Source organism: Chelon labrosus (assembly GCF_963514085.1).
Source record: "Chelon labrosus genome assembly, chromosome: 9".
Taxonomy (NCBI): domain Eukaryota; kingdom Metazoa; phylum Chordata; class Actinopteri; order Mugiliformes; family Mugilidae; genus Chelon; species Chelon labrosus.
The window spans coordinates 8,710,861-8,722,857 of NC_140359.1; the positions used below are offsets into that span (position 1 = coordinate 8,710,861).

General features: G+C 40.7%; 1 protein-coding gene across 3 annotated transcripts in view; it reads right to left on the bottom strand.

The window, feature by feature from the left end:
- Positions 1 to 11,997, bottom strand: part of dock5 (dedicator of cytokinesis 5) — a 31,075-nt gene that overhangs the window by 6,347 nt on the left and 12,731 nt on the right. For 2 of the 3 annotated variants that reach the window (XM_084551857.1, XM_084551856.1), the window contains exons 13-42: positions 11,762 to 11,887; positions 11,501 to 11,625; positions 10,989 to 11,087; positions 10,681 to 10,753; positions 10,475 to 10,578; positions 10,054 to 10,234; positions 9,738 to 9,835; positions 9,571 to 9,660; positions 8,580 to 8,680; positions 8,310 to 8,444; positions 8,110 to 8,221; positions 7,667 to 7,737; positions 7,321 to 7,427; positions 7,009 to 7,145; positions 5,056 to 5,151; positions 4,758 to 4,856; positions 4,261 to 4,431; positions 4,038 to 4,138; positions 3,895 to 3,953; positions 3,494 to 3,648; positions 3,287 to 3,372; positions 2,856 to 3,012; positions 2,690 to 2,730; positions 2,524 to 2,614; positions 2,270 to 2,389; positions 1,871 to 1,960; positions 1,305 to 1,409; positions 847 to 988; positions 305 to 386; positions 109 to 193 (exon numbers count right to left, since the gene is read on the bottom strand). In XM_084551857.1, the coding sequence (XP_084407983.1) occupies positions 109 to 193; positions 305 to 386; positions 847 to 988; positions 1,305 to 1,409; positions 1,871 to 1,960; positions 2,270 to 2,389; positions 2,524 to 2,614; positions 2,690 to 2,730; positions 2,856 to 3,012; positions 3,287 to 3,372; positions 3,494 to 3,648; positions 3,895 to 3,953; positions 4,038 to 4,138; positions 4,261 to 4,431; positions 4,758 to 4,856; positions 5,056 to 5,151; positions 7,009 to 7,145; positions 7,321 to 7,427; positions 7,667 to 7,737; positions 8,110 to 8,221; positions 8,310 to 8,444; positions 8,580 to 8,680; positions 9,571 to 9,660; positions 9,738 to 9,835; positions 10,054 to 10,234; positions 10,475 to 10,578; positions 10,681 to 10,753; positions 10,989 to 11,087; positions 11,501 to 11,625; positions 11,762 to 11,887 (3,239 nt within the window). The remainder of the gene's footprint in view (positions 1 to 108; positions 194 to 304; positions 387 to 846; positions 989 to 1,304; positions 1,410 to 1,870; positions 1,961 to 2,269; positions 2,390 to 2,523; positions 2,615 to 2,689; positions 2,731 to 2,855; positions 3,013 to 3,286; positions 3,373 to 3,493; positions 3,649 to 3,894; positions 3,954 to 4,037; positions 4,139 to 4,260; positions 4,432 to 4,757; positions 4,857 to 5,055; positions 5,152 to 7,008; positions 7,146 to 7,320; positions 7,428 to 7,666; positions 7,738 to 8,109; positions 8,222 to 8,309; positions 8,445 to 8,579; positions 8,681 to 9,570; positions 9,661 to 9,737; positions 9,836 to 10,053; positions 10,235 to 10,474; positions 10,579 to 10,680; positions 10,754 to 10,988; positions 11,088 to 11,500; positions 11,626 to 11,761; positions 11,888 to 11,997) is intronic. The other variant, XM_084551858.1, reaches the window with a different exon arrangement.

An 11,997-nucleotide genomic window follows, 5' to 3' on the forward strand; every position in this document is an offset into this window, starting at 1 on the left:
TTTGTAATCTCCAGAGTTACACATGTGCATTCTTATGTTTTATTTAACTTCTGGGTATGTAAGTACACATGAGTTCATTGCTTCAAAGTAGATTTAAAAAGTGCTTACTGCAAATTCATTGTCTGGGTCCTTTTCACCTTTCCTGAAGGGCCTGGAATACTGGAACTGATCCACTTCATTGGTTCTGTAATAGCTACAAGAGAACAGGAAAGGACAGCACTGAGTTAGCACTTTGCCCAGAGAACTATAAATCCCAGGATATTCACAAGAAGATAAATCAGCCTTTAAGTGTTCTGTTACACACTTTAATATCTGCTCTGGAACCCCCTTGTCTTTAAACTGGTGTGGCATAGTGAGAACAGGCTTGACAGTAAAGCACTGGATGTCTGTTAAGTTCAGTTAAGGACAGGGCCAGGAACATTGTGGAGAAGAAGACAGTGAACCAGATTTCTTAAAATCTGTAATTGTCAAATAAAACTAAGTGCTCTCTTCTGTGGGGCTATATTTAGGGACTAAATGCGAACATAAGCATGCTCACAATAAAACTTATAACATGCTAATGTTAGCCATGTTTACCCCTTTGGTCTAAAACAATGACTATTTCTATTATTTTATATATTGTCAATGGTCTTTTCTAACAATTGCGAATTAGCTATGAACACAATGTACAGCTGTAGACAATTGGAGTATCAGTTTGGAGCCATTTAGACACAAACACACATTATCACAGTTCATCCTGAAAGTTTCTACCACATTTTAAGGCAATTCATCGTCTTCCCATGAGGGATCTTCCCAAAGATCTTGGCAAATGAGTTGTGTTTGTGTAGCTTATGATTAAAAGGATACATTGTCCAGAGGAGTTGCTGATGTTGTCTCCAGGGGGCGCTGTACTGGTCATCCGACTTGCATTTGGGAACTGAGAGAGCAGCTTTAAGCTGAAGTCTTCAAGCCACTCATACTCTTTGCCTCGGTAGATGAACATCTTGTTCTGCAGCAGAAAATTTCATTGGGCTCCATAAATCAGTTACAGTGTAAATCCCTGTTCAAATACAATTCACTGAAAAGCTAGAATTAAGACTGAGCTTATTTTCCATAATATATGAGACGTGTGCATGAATAATGCTCTGACGAGACTGTGTTCATCCTGACATTCTCTTGTGTCATCAAAAAGCCAATAACCGTTATCAGTATTATTACACATTGGCCCAAGACTTTTTTATAAAAAGACAGCTCATCGCATAGGAACACACAGAGGAGGGTTTCTCCAAGTTTCTATTTATTGAGATAGGTAATAATTTTCTTACCCTGAGGAAAGAAGGAAATCCAAGTCCATAATATCCAACAGCAAAGTACTCTGGCTGTGGCCGCATTGCATGCATTATGTTTTGATAGAACTGGGCTTGTTTTTTCTGTAACAGAGGACAAAGAAGATGCTACTGCTGCAGTACATACAGAGTGTGTGGCAATAAGTCTGTTAGTAGTCACCAAACAAGCCTATTCATATAATAAAACCTCTGGTTTACTTAGAATTTTGAGAAAAATATTTATGGAGCACAATTTCACTAAATGATTAGCGCTCAGAGACTGTATGAATAGACTCTCCATAATACTTTCAATCTCTGCAGTATCAGCAGACAGGATCAGGTGCAAATGAGTTGGGTTAACAGGCTACCACACAATTATCTCTGATCAGACATTTGTAGCTTTCAACAAGCTGACATTCTTCTGATTTCAGAATCATTTTAAATTAGTAAGCAATAACAATAAATCTGTATTTATTTCAGTTTAGATCATTTTGTGAAGCTGACTTTTTCTGAGGTTTTAGTAATGACTGTCTGAAGCCTGAATTATGATGCATGCATCCTCTTACCAGCAGCTGGCTCAGCTCCATGAAATCAAACATGTGGCTCTCATGCATCTTGGCCAGCTGTTTGCCCAGTTCAATGGCCTTCTCCCACATCTGAGATGACATGCATCACTTAGTCATTAAAGAACATGAAAACACACAAACACACCCTAGATGTGCCATCTGGTTCGCATACCCCCCTCCCCCTCCCCCTCCCCCGCCCCAACCTTACAACTTTGTGGGTTAACAGTTGAAGTGTAGCAACCAGTGAGAGGTATAAATACTCTCACAAGTCAGAGCTCTGTGGCTGGGGTGTGCCGTTATGCAACTTCCTCATGAGTTTTACAATGCTGTGTAATACTTCTGAGTAATTCATGCTTCATGGTAAGACAACAGCTCACATGCAGAGAAGTTAATAATCACCTTGCCCTTGTCCAAGTAACATATGATCTCTTGGAAGAGCCTTTCTTTCAGCTCCTGTTGGGTCCACACATGGTCCCCGTCACGAGGTATCAGATGAGGTGCACAAGGTTTGTCAGACCACTGGGGAAGTGAATATGATACATCAACACAGGTGAACATTTAGAAGAATTAAGCAAAGGTTAAGCAAGTCAAACATAAAAATTCTTATCACACTCTCAGGCACACACAAAAAAAGACTGTGATGTGTCACACACCTCCAGTAATTCAGCATGTAGTAGCAAAGTGTAGGCTGCCTCTGTGTAGTTCTCACAGTCCAGGTGCAAATCTCGCAGTTTGTACAAGTACCTGTTTTCAAAAGAACAGCAGTTAAGACACAGGTAGTCTCTTGATCCAAATGCTCAGTGTCTCCATCTGACTCACCTGATGTAAATGTCCTCCCTCTTCTTTTCTTTGTAGAAATTCTGCAGGAAAAAAATTATTAACTCCATATTCCATACATTCCATATTCTCTCAGGTAGTTTGCACGAGTAATTGCTTTATGTACACGAATAGTATTAACTCTTTAGTTGACAAACACAGAGCATACCAGCACATTGACGGTGCAGCTCATTCGGTGCTCAGGACTTTCATCATGTGTGATGGTGCGGTACGCCAGCAGATTCTCCAGCAGGCTGCTCAGCAGCAGAGCCAGCTCCTCTCCTGACTGGGACAGGTATCTGTGGCGTCTGCAGTGCTCCAGCAATCTGCACACACAAACAAATATCCTTTATAGACTACTCTCAGTTTATTTCTAGATTATCCGTTTAAAAAATTTTTTAGCCTCAAAGGTTTCTATTGATTCAGATCATTAGATCCTTCTTGCTCCTTTATGGCTTTATCAAAACACAATCAGAAAGGCCTTTATTGTAATCCAGTGTGAATTTCTCAATAGGACAGACTCGGATTTGTGATTGGTGTGTTGTACTACCGAATAAGTAGTTCAGAATAAAAGAAATTTAATCTGCTCCTATGCCTTACGTTTTCTCCAGCAGGACTTTATACTGTTCATCCCCTCTGCCTCCTTCTACCTCTTGATCCAATTTTGTTATCAATTCGTTCTCAAACTGCAAAGATAAGAAGAGAATTTTTAAAACAGACCATCATTCAAATATCATTTTTATTCAGCTTTAGCAGAATCTAAATTAAAGAAACCCAAAGGGCTGAAATTCTGAGACAGCTTTTTACCGTTTCAAATGTGCGTCCAGGGTTGAAGTTGTGCTCACACTGCATCATATCAAAGAAGATGGGTATGGTAGCTTTTCTCAGCTCTGGCTCAGGCACAAGTGTGGCCTGAAGAATGGGTCCAACCATGGCTGGTATGAACTTCATTTTGTGCGGGCCTGAGGGACAACAAACATTACCACACAGAAATATTACAGTATGAAGGCAATAAGCCCCATCTTCATTTCTCAACAAACAAGAGGACAAATCTAATAATGTGGTAAACAAAACAACAGCACAGTGTGAAACTGGACAATAAAAAACATTGTCTTGTTATTCCCTTTGCATTACAGGCAAGAGCTAAATAAACCTTTTCACAAACTGTATGATAATAGCAACGTTATCAGATGGTGCAAAATACTCACCAAGGTTGTACCACATATCTCTCATCTTAAATCCAATAGTCTTTCTCATGTCTCCGTATCTGTGGTAAATTTAAATCAAAGAGCTGTTAAATTAAGTTCTCTCTTCTTAAATAATATTTTTGATGATTTGTAAACGACCTCACTTGTTCAGTATCTTATTTCGTTTCTCTTGCGAGAACGATTCCAACTGCAGTGCCTCATGAGAGAGGAATGCCACGGTCAAATGAAAGTAGTTATTCCACAGCTGTGAGGGAAGCAGGGTTTTCAAATATTAATAGCGTAATTACCTTCTCATAACGCTGGATTTTGATTCTGTGTTTAATAAAAAATGTAACCTCCACTGAGGGAGAGGAGGACGAGACACACCTGTAGTTCAAAATGCGCCTGATCCAGAAAGTACATGTTGAGGACGTTCGAGTACTGGTTGATGGCCCTCAAGAATACCTGCATCTGCACCAGGTTCATGATCATCCAGTCAGTGGGGAAAACATTTCCCATGAGGTCTTTAAACATGATGAATGTCTCCATGAGAAAGTCCTTCAGACAGAAGAATAATGAAATTTTTACTGCCAGTTTACGCATGCTGTCAGTTCCAACAAATACTATAAATAATATTCAAAAGCCCAAAAACCAGACTAAATAATCCACAGCATTGCTGCTATATGTCCGTCACACATAAACTCCAACAGCTTTAATGGAGGCAGTCTGACATCCTCATCATGTCAGTCCAATCCACCGCATGAAATGTCTATAATCAATATTCTCTTAAAGAGCAGTAAGTAGCCTGGGTGGTTTAATGCCTGTTATTGATGAGACGTTTCAGGACAAGTTGTAACCACCAGCGGAGGAACTAGGACACTTACAATGATATCCTGTCTTGTCTTGAAGGTGCTGATGTAGTGGGCGTAATGCATGTCATCCATTTGCTTCAGGATGGCCGTCATGCAGGCTAGATAATGGCCCTGCCACAGGAGAGACCACCATTACCCCCAGTGAATTCACAGTAAAATATCCCTCAAGAAAATGCATTTACAGCTTATAGTTTACATATCGGACTGTATTAAGCTATTGTTGATGCCAGTGTTATTAATGGAAAAATTGAATGCAGACAATGCAGTTGTCAAGGACGCATTTCAGCTCCAATATCACACAGTGTCTTACAATGAGAGGAGACGATCTGTCCATGCTGATGACAGTGCGATTAACCCTGCGAAGAAGCCTCTCCATAATCAGCTGAACGTGCCCTCTGGTTGGACCCTGCACACAAAGAACAGTCTCAGTCAAATACAGCTACGCAGACATGCTGCAGAGTGATGTCAATATTAAAGGGCTTATTCATTCAAATAACAGAACTGCTTGTTTCTCATTTTTTACATTGCTGGTTTTAATTCCAGGTGTGACAAGTGAATAAAACCATCCTCCCGGGGAATCCGAAGGCCAAGCCACATGGGATAAGTAATCTCTCCAGTGTGCTCTGGGTCTGCCAAGGGGCTTCCTTGCAGATATATGTACCCAAAAAAAAACCTCTAAGAGAGGCCCGGGTTAACTCAATTAGCTCTTTGTAATGCAGAACAACAGCAGTTTTACTGTGAGGTACCCATGGACATGTGAACTATACTCTATAGCACATCAACTATACGTAGGTATCAGGTTATTCTGTTTGTGTCGTTTATATACACTGGCATAAAAAAAAAAAAAAAAATAGCACCAAAAAAAAGGTCACACACTCGTTGGACTAGCTTTGATTAAAGCATGCATTTGGAGTGGCATTGTTTCGATGAAGTTCTGCAATATCACCAGATTTATTTCCATCCAGTGTTGCATTCATTTTTCACCAAGATCTTGTACTGATGATGGGAGAGTCTGACCACTGCACAAAGCCTTCTCCAGCACATCCCAAAGATTCTCAATGGGATTAAGGTCTGGACTCTGTGGTGGCCAATCCATGTGTGAAAATGATGTCTCATGCTCCCTGAACCACTCTTTCACAATTTGAGCCCCATGAATCCTGGTATTGTCCTCTTGGAATATGCCCATGCCATCAGGGAAGAAAAAATCCATTGATGGAATAACCTGGTCATTCAGTATATTCAGGTAGTCAGCTGACCTCATTCTTTGGGCACATAATGTTGTTGAACCTAGACCTGACCAACTGCAGCAACCCCAGATCATAGCACTGCCCCCACAGGCTTGTACAGTAGACACTAGGCATGATGGGTGTATCACTTCATCTGCCTCTCTTCTTATCCTGATGCCCCCATCACTCTGGAACAGGGTAAATCTGGACTCATCAGACCACATGACCTTCTTCCATTGCTCCAGAGTCCAATCTTTATGCTCCCTAGCAAATTGAAGCTTTTTTTCTGGTTAGCCTCACTGATTAGTGGTTTTCTTAAGGCTACAGAGCTGTTCAGTCCCAATCCCTTGAGTTCCCTTCACATTGCACGTGTAGAAATGCTCTTACTTTCACTATTAAACATACCCCTGAGTTCTGCTGTTGTTTTTCTTCGATTTGATTTCACTAAACGTTTAAGTGATCACCGATCACAATTCATCAGGATTTTTTTCTGACCACATTTTTTCCTCCAAGACGATGGTTCCCCGCTATCCTTCCAGTTTTTAATAATGCGTTGGACAGTTCTTAACCCAGTTTAGTAGTTTCTGCAATCTCCTCAGATGTTTTCTCTGCATCAGTTAAATAACTTGTTGCTAGCTGAAAGATAATCACCCATGCAGTAATTATCCAATAGGAGGCTCGCACCTATCGGCTTAGATAATCCAGGTGGCGACTTTTTTTTTTGGCCAGACAGTGTATTTTGCATGTATGCTTTGTCCAGGTGCATGTATGAATTTATCAGTTGCTTCTGATTCTCCTTCTCACTTCTCTTATGCTCAAGGTCCTTTCTTGTTTAAAGGGAGTTTTTGCTTGCCATCACCACCTTAGTGCTTGCTCTGAGGTTTAATATTGTGGCTTCTGTAAAGCATCTTGAAACAACTTTGCTTGATAATTTTGGGATGCTTAGAACCACCCCCTCATTGTGTTTGGATAACTTCTATAATTTGGATGTAGTGACCCTTTAAACTTGTGTGTGTCTAAAGGTGTTGAGTACTCACCACATCTTTGCGGTCCAGACTGTCCAACACTGTGCTGAGCAGTTGGACACAGGCCTCATAGTCTGGTTTGCTAGAGTGGTCATCCAGCTGGCCGCTCAGCTGATCAGTAACAAGTGGCAGAAGCACGTCACGACAATCTGTGGCAAGAGAACAGAGACAACCGGTGTTCATTGGATCACACGGCACATTTCCTGTTCATGGAGCTGACCTGACAAACTTGTGTGTAAGTGTAATGTGGAGCGGAATTTTTTTTCTCTCTTTCATCTTGTGTGAAATGTCATTATGTGGTTTTTGAGCCTCGAGGAATTCTACCTGGCTGCTTGAAAAGGTCACTCTCCACCATTTTACACATGCAGCCCAGCTTCTGTCGCACGAGCTGCGAGTCAGGAATGCTCTCAATGAACTTCGCTACTAGAACGCTGAAAAGAGAATGAAGGAAAAAAGCCAAATGAGCAGCTGTGACAATGTTAATGCTTTTCAAAATTTCACATCTAGTAATTATAGTCATGGAGGACTAATGAGGAGAAACATATGACAGGCTAATTTTACAGCAGCAAGAATTGAGAATAACGCCTCTTTTACTCAGATGTAAATATGATAATTTGCACTGAGACAGGCAATTATCATTTCCTGCTGTGCAAACTCTCTGTAGAGTTACCTGAGCTCCACAGGATCAAACACAGTCTGGATGTCATTAATGATGCTGGGGAGGTATTTCAATATCGCCCCCTGAAAAAGCAAACAATTATGTCTCATCGGGCTGAAGCATGGGCATGTATTTCATTCTCTAGTTAACAGGCTTTTTCAACAGAGCTTTTCATCACCGTACCGTAGTCTGCCAACAGGGGAGCCCACATTATTTAGCAGTTCATTTGTACAACTTTTCAATAACTTGTCTATGATAGTGTATTCAATTTTCTCTGCTGGATAACTGTAGTCATTTACACACAAAAATACAAAGACAAATAACATCTTCATCTTCAGTGTGACTGGCTTTTTAAAACGATTGATGCTACAAAATGATACAAAGGTGAAATCCTAAAGTGTTTCCACAAATAAAGCAAAAAACAGCCGTACATCAACCGTACATCTTCAGCATACCTTTATCTTCACTCCCTCATCCAAAGGTCTGTCCATGAGAGTGTTGAAAGAGAGGAAAAGTGTTCGAATGGAGTTGAAGAAAGCATCTCCATCTTCACTGTTTCCATAAAATCTGAGAATGAAGGCAGTGCATTAGAAGAAGTCACCCAAAGGATTATAAAAGTGATGAGTGGATTTTTGTGTGGCAGTGCTTCTAATACCTAAGATAGAGAACCCGGGACTGCACAATAAACCTGAACAGATACTTGAGAGCTTTGAGTGCTGCATAGAGCCTCTCGGCCAGGATGGGCTCCTCGGCATGGCCCACGTAGTAGTTAAGCACCCTGGTTAGCTTCCTAAGAAAGTGAATGAGTGAGGCATCAAGGTCTGCATATTAATAATTTAGCTGTGGGAGGACAGGAAGCGCAAAAAGGCCTAAAATATAAACAGGATAAACCACGAAAGGTGGGGAATACAGAAGGGGTACTCACATGTAAGCCAAAGTGGCACTGAAGTGCTTGTTGATGTATGTTTCCAGTACTGGGTTAAAGTGCTGGAATTTGATGTCGCCAATAAGTGTGATTATGAACACCTGAACACAAACAAGAGGAGGAAACAAAATCAGAGCATGTTAAAACAATTCCCAAAGATCCACTCTATCCCTTATGTGCAGCAAACAGTGTTGCTGTTAATGCTAATGCAAACAGAACATCATACTGTTGCTGCTTTGGTAGAAAAGTACTTGGTCACATGAACTGCTGTCTGACAACATGAAGAGGCAAATGAGTGTGTAGTTGTTCCGAATGGCCACATTTGAGAAGCGAAGTGAAAAGACAGACATCAAGAGGAAGACACGATATTATTTAATTATGAGGATGACAAAACACATTTTCTCTCCCAGAAGGCATTTATAGTGTTGAACTCGGTTGTTTGCATGAAACGTGCCAGAAATACTTGTGACAAATGCAAAAAAGAGAGCAGAGAGAGAATTTTAAATCTTGATTACTTTGTCACCACCACCGCCACACGCCTGGGTGTGAATGTTCTATTACAGCTTTCAGAAGTCAGAGCAATAGTGAGACCAGCCTTTCCAGTTCCGCCATCTAAAATGTGTCTTTGAAGTGCAGGTTCTGAAGATGTTCACTCATCAGACAAGCCGGTCTGATGGGCCATACTGCAGCTTTAAATGCCTTCACTAGGTCGACAAGGCGCTGGCTTTTAAGAAGTGGTCACAGCAAACGCAAAGCATTTATCACAGAGATCAAGATATTCAGTACTGAATTTCACAACAAAGCGCATTTTAGAGGAAAAGTTAAAAATAATTTGTGAAGTAGATTTATTTTTGTCTTATTTCCTAACCTTCTGAACCCATAGGTTCAGCTGGGAGCCAAGCAACCACTGTATGATGTAATGCCATTGATAATTGTGGTAAAAATGTACTGTATCACACTGTCGCACAGTGTGTCTTCATTAAAGACTAACCAAGGCATTGAACACGAGGGTATCATAAGTGTCCTTTTCTGAGGTCTCCATCATGATGTTGAACAGGGCGTCAAGAGTGTCCTGGAGGAACTGTGGAAAAATCAGAAACCTATTACGAAAGTCCCTTTACATAGAACATTAGACAACACTGATCAAATATGCTTTACTTTTACAATCTCTCCTCCCTCCACTTCCATGAGCCTCTGCAAAATCTGGTCCAGGTCCTCGGGGTTTGACCTCCAGTTCAACAGGCCAAGTAGATCCACTAAAGAGAAAAAAATATCAACATATCAGAATAGATACGGCAGGAGGAAAGACTGTGTTACAAAATCAGTTATGCAAGTTAAAAATATAAAAAATGAATTAGACCTGCATCAAAAAAGATTAACAAATCAGCATTTTATATATTATATGTAAAACTATATTTATATTAGGTATTGTACAGTGGAAGAGTGTGAAAAATAGAGATGAGCCCTACCATACCATTTTGAGTGAGTTTAGTGGAGCAAGTGAGCGTAGCGATCTGGAAGCTGTCTTTAGTCACAGGAATCACTCCTGAATGGTGGAACTGCTTCCCTGTTTGCTTCTCCTTTTCTTCCACTTCAGCCCAGGTTGCTGGCAAGGTGAGATAGACCTTTGCATCCTCTGCTTTTTTCGTGTCAACCTAAGAAATTCATAAAACAGGGCATGAATCATGAAGCATATTGATCGGTGGAGATCTAATTTCATATTTATTGATTGAGGAGAGATTCATGCATAATCCATATACCTACTGTCAGCTATTCAAGACAGCTTTTTATATAATTAGATAAAGGCAATAAACAATTCCCTGCTTATTTTAAAGCTCTGATAATTAAAGTTAAGGTAAAATAAAAACTATAGCAACTTCATCTTGCAACACCACCTTATAGACGACGAGTTCATGCCTGCCATCTTTTAGAGTGGTCCCGTCTCCTCTCATGAGCCGGACAAAGGCCATACCAAAGGGTTTTTCAGATTTGTCCCTGGCTGAAGGATACACAGAAGCATAAGCAGGAACAAATCCAACAACTCTAGCTGTATCTAACATGGTGGAAGGATTACATGGGGTGTTAAGGTATAGTCACTTACAGTCCTGGGAGGATCTGTGTCGAAACATCACCCTCAAATGGCAGCGGCATACGTCTTCAATGGGAATTGTAACCTTATATGGCAAGACAGAAAAGTGCAGGGAGTTAAGGTGCATGTTAATGCAGGATTACAGGTATGGAAGAAATGTTATCTGTTGGGGGATTTGAGTAAGCGCATTCTGAGCGTATTTCCTTAAAATTATGATTTCATTATATTGAGCCCCAGCAAATCCCTTTGAAAAAAACTAATTAAGAGAACAATGTTCATAGCGACAGAGCGACACATATGGATCTCTGACATGAGCTTACCTTCACCGTTTCATTCCAGCAAGGCTGCTTCACTTGGTAGTAAATGACAGACTTGTACTCTGTTATGCCATCATAACCAGCCCCTGGAAATATTGCTTTCTATTGAAGGAAAGGGATTAGTTTACATGACAGGAGCAATGTGAGTTTTGTCTTTTCTGTGTACACTGTCAGCTCTGACAAAGAGTATATTCATAGCAAAAATAAAAGACAACAGGAGAACAGTCAGTTACATAAATCATTTGAGATTAATTAGTGATACTGAGACAAGGCTAAGCGTGTATACCCATGCTGGCAGCTCTTTGGGGTGGTGTTGAAATAAAGACTGCAATACTTTATATCTTATCATATGTACTTTATTTCAAATGCTGAATCTTAATGTGCTAACATTTGCCAGTCTGTAAGTGTTTTGACAATGCTGCAGCATTGCAGATGTTACTATAAGAAGAAGCTGTCTAGTTTAAGCTTAATTATACGTGATATGACCATTTGTTGCATTCACTGGTCTACCTTACCTCCATGGGATTCCCTTCATCATCATGCACACTTAGTATGACCTCTACATTTTTGGGTGTCTTCTTTTTACCACGGTCAAACTCTCCCTGTAGCAACGTTACATAAATATCATTCCTCACGTTTCCTGGAGAAAGAACAGCAGATGATCAGATGGATGTGATGAGAATTTATGAACACTTCTTGTGGCTCTGTGAGCAACTAAAATAAACATGACCATGGTGTATGTGGAGCAGTGCTCAACAACAAAGACTTTAATCCACCTGGGAGGATGATTTCTGGAAAGCCCATTTTCCTGACGATAGCCGTGCTGCGGTCAACAAAGTGGGGGTAGTCCTTCCTGACCTGGCTGAGGTCCCCTGGGAGGAGCTTCAGGGTCACAAACAGTCCTGCCAACAAACATGTAAAGAAATTCAATGAGGCAGACGTCAAAAGGACGCACCTTCCAGACTTCTCACACATCATTTATCTTCCTCAAAACAAAAAGGGCAATTAAGAG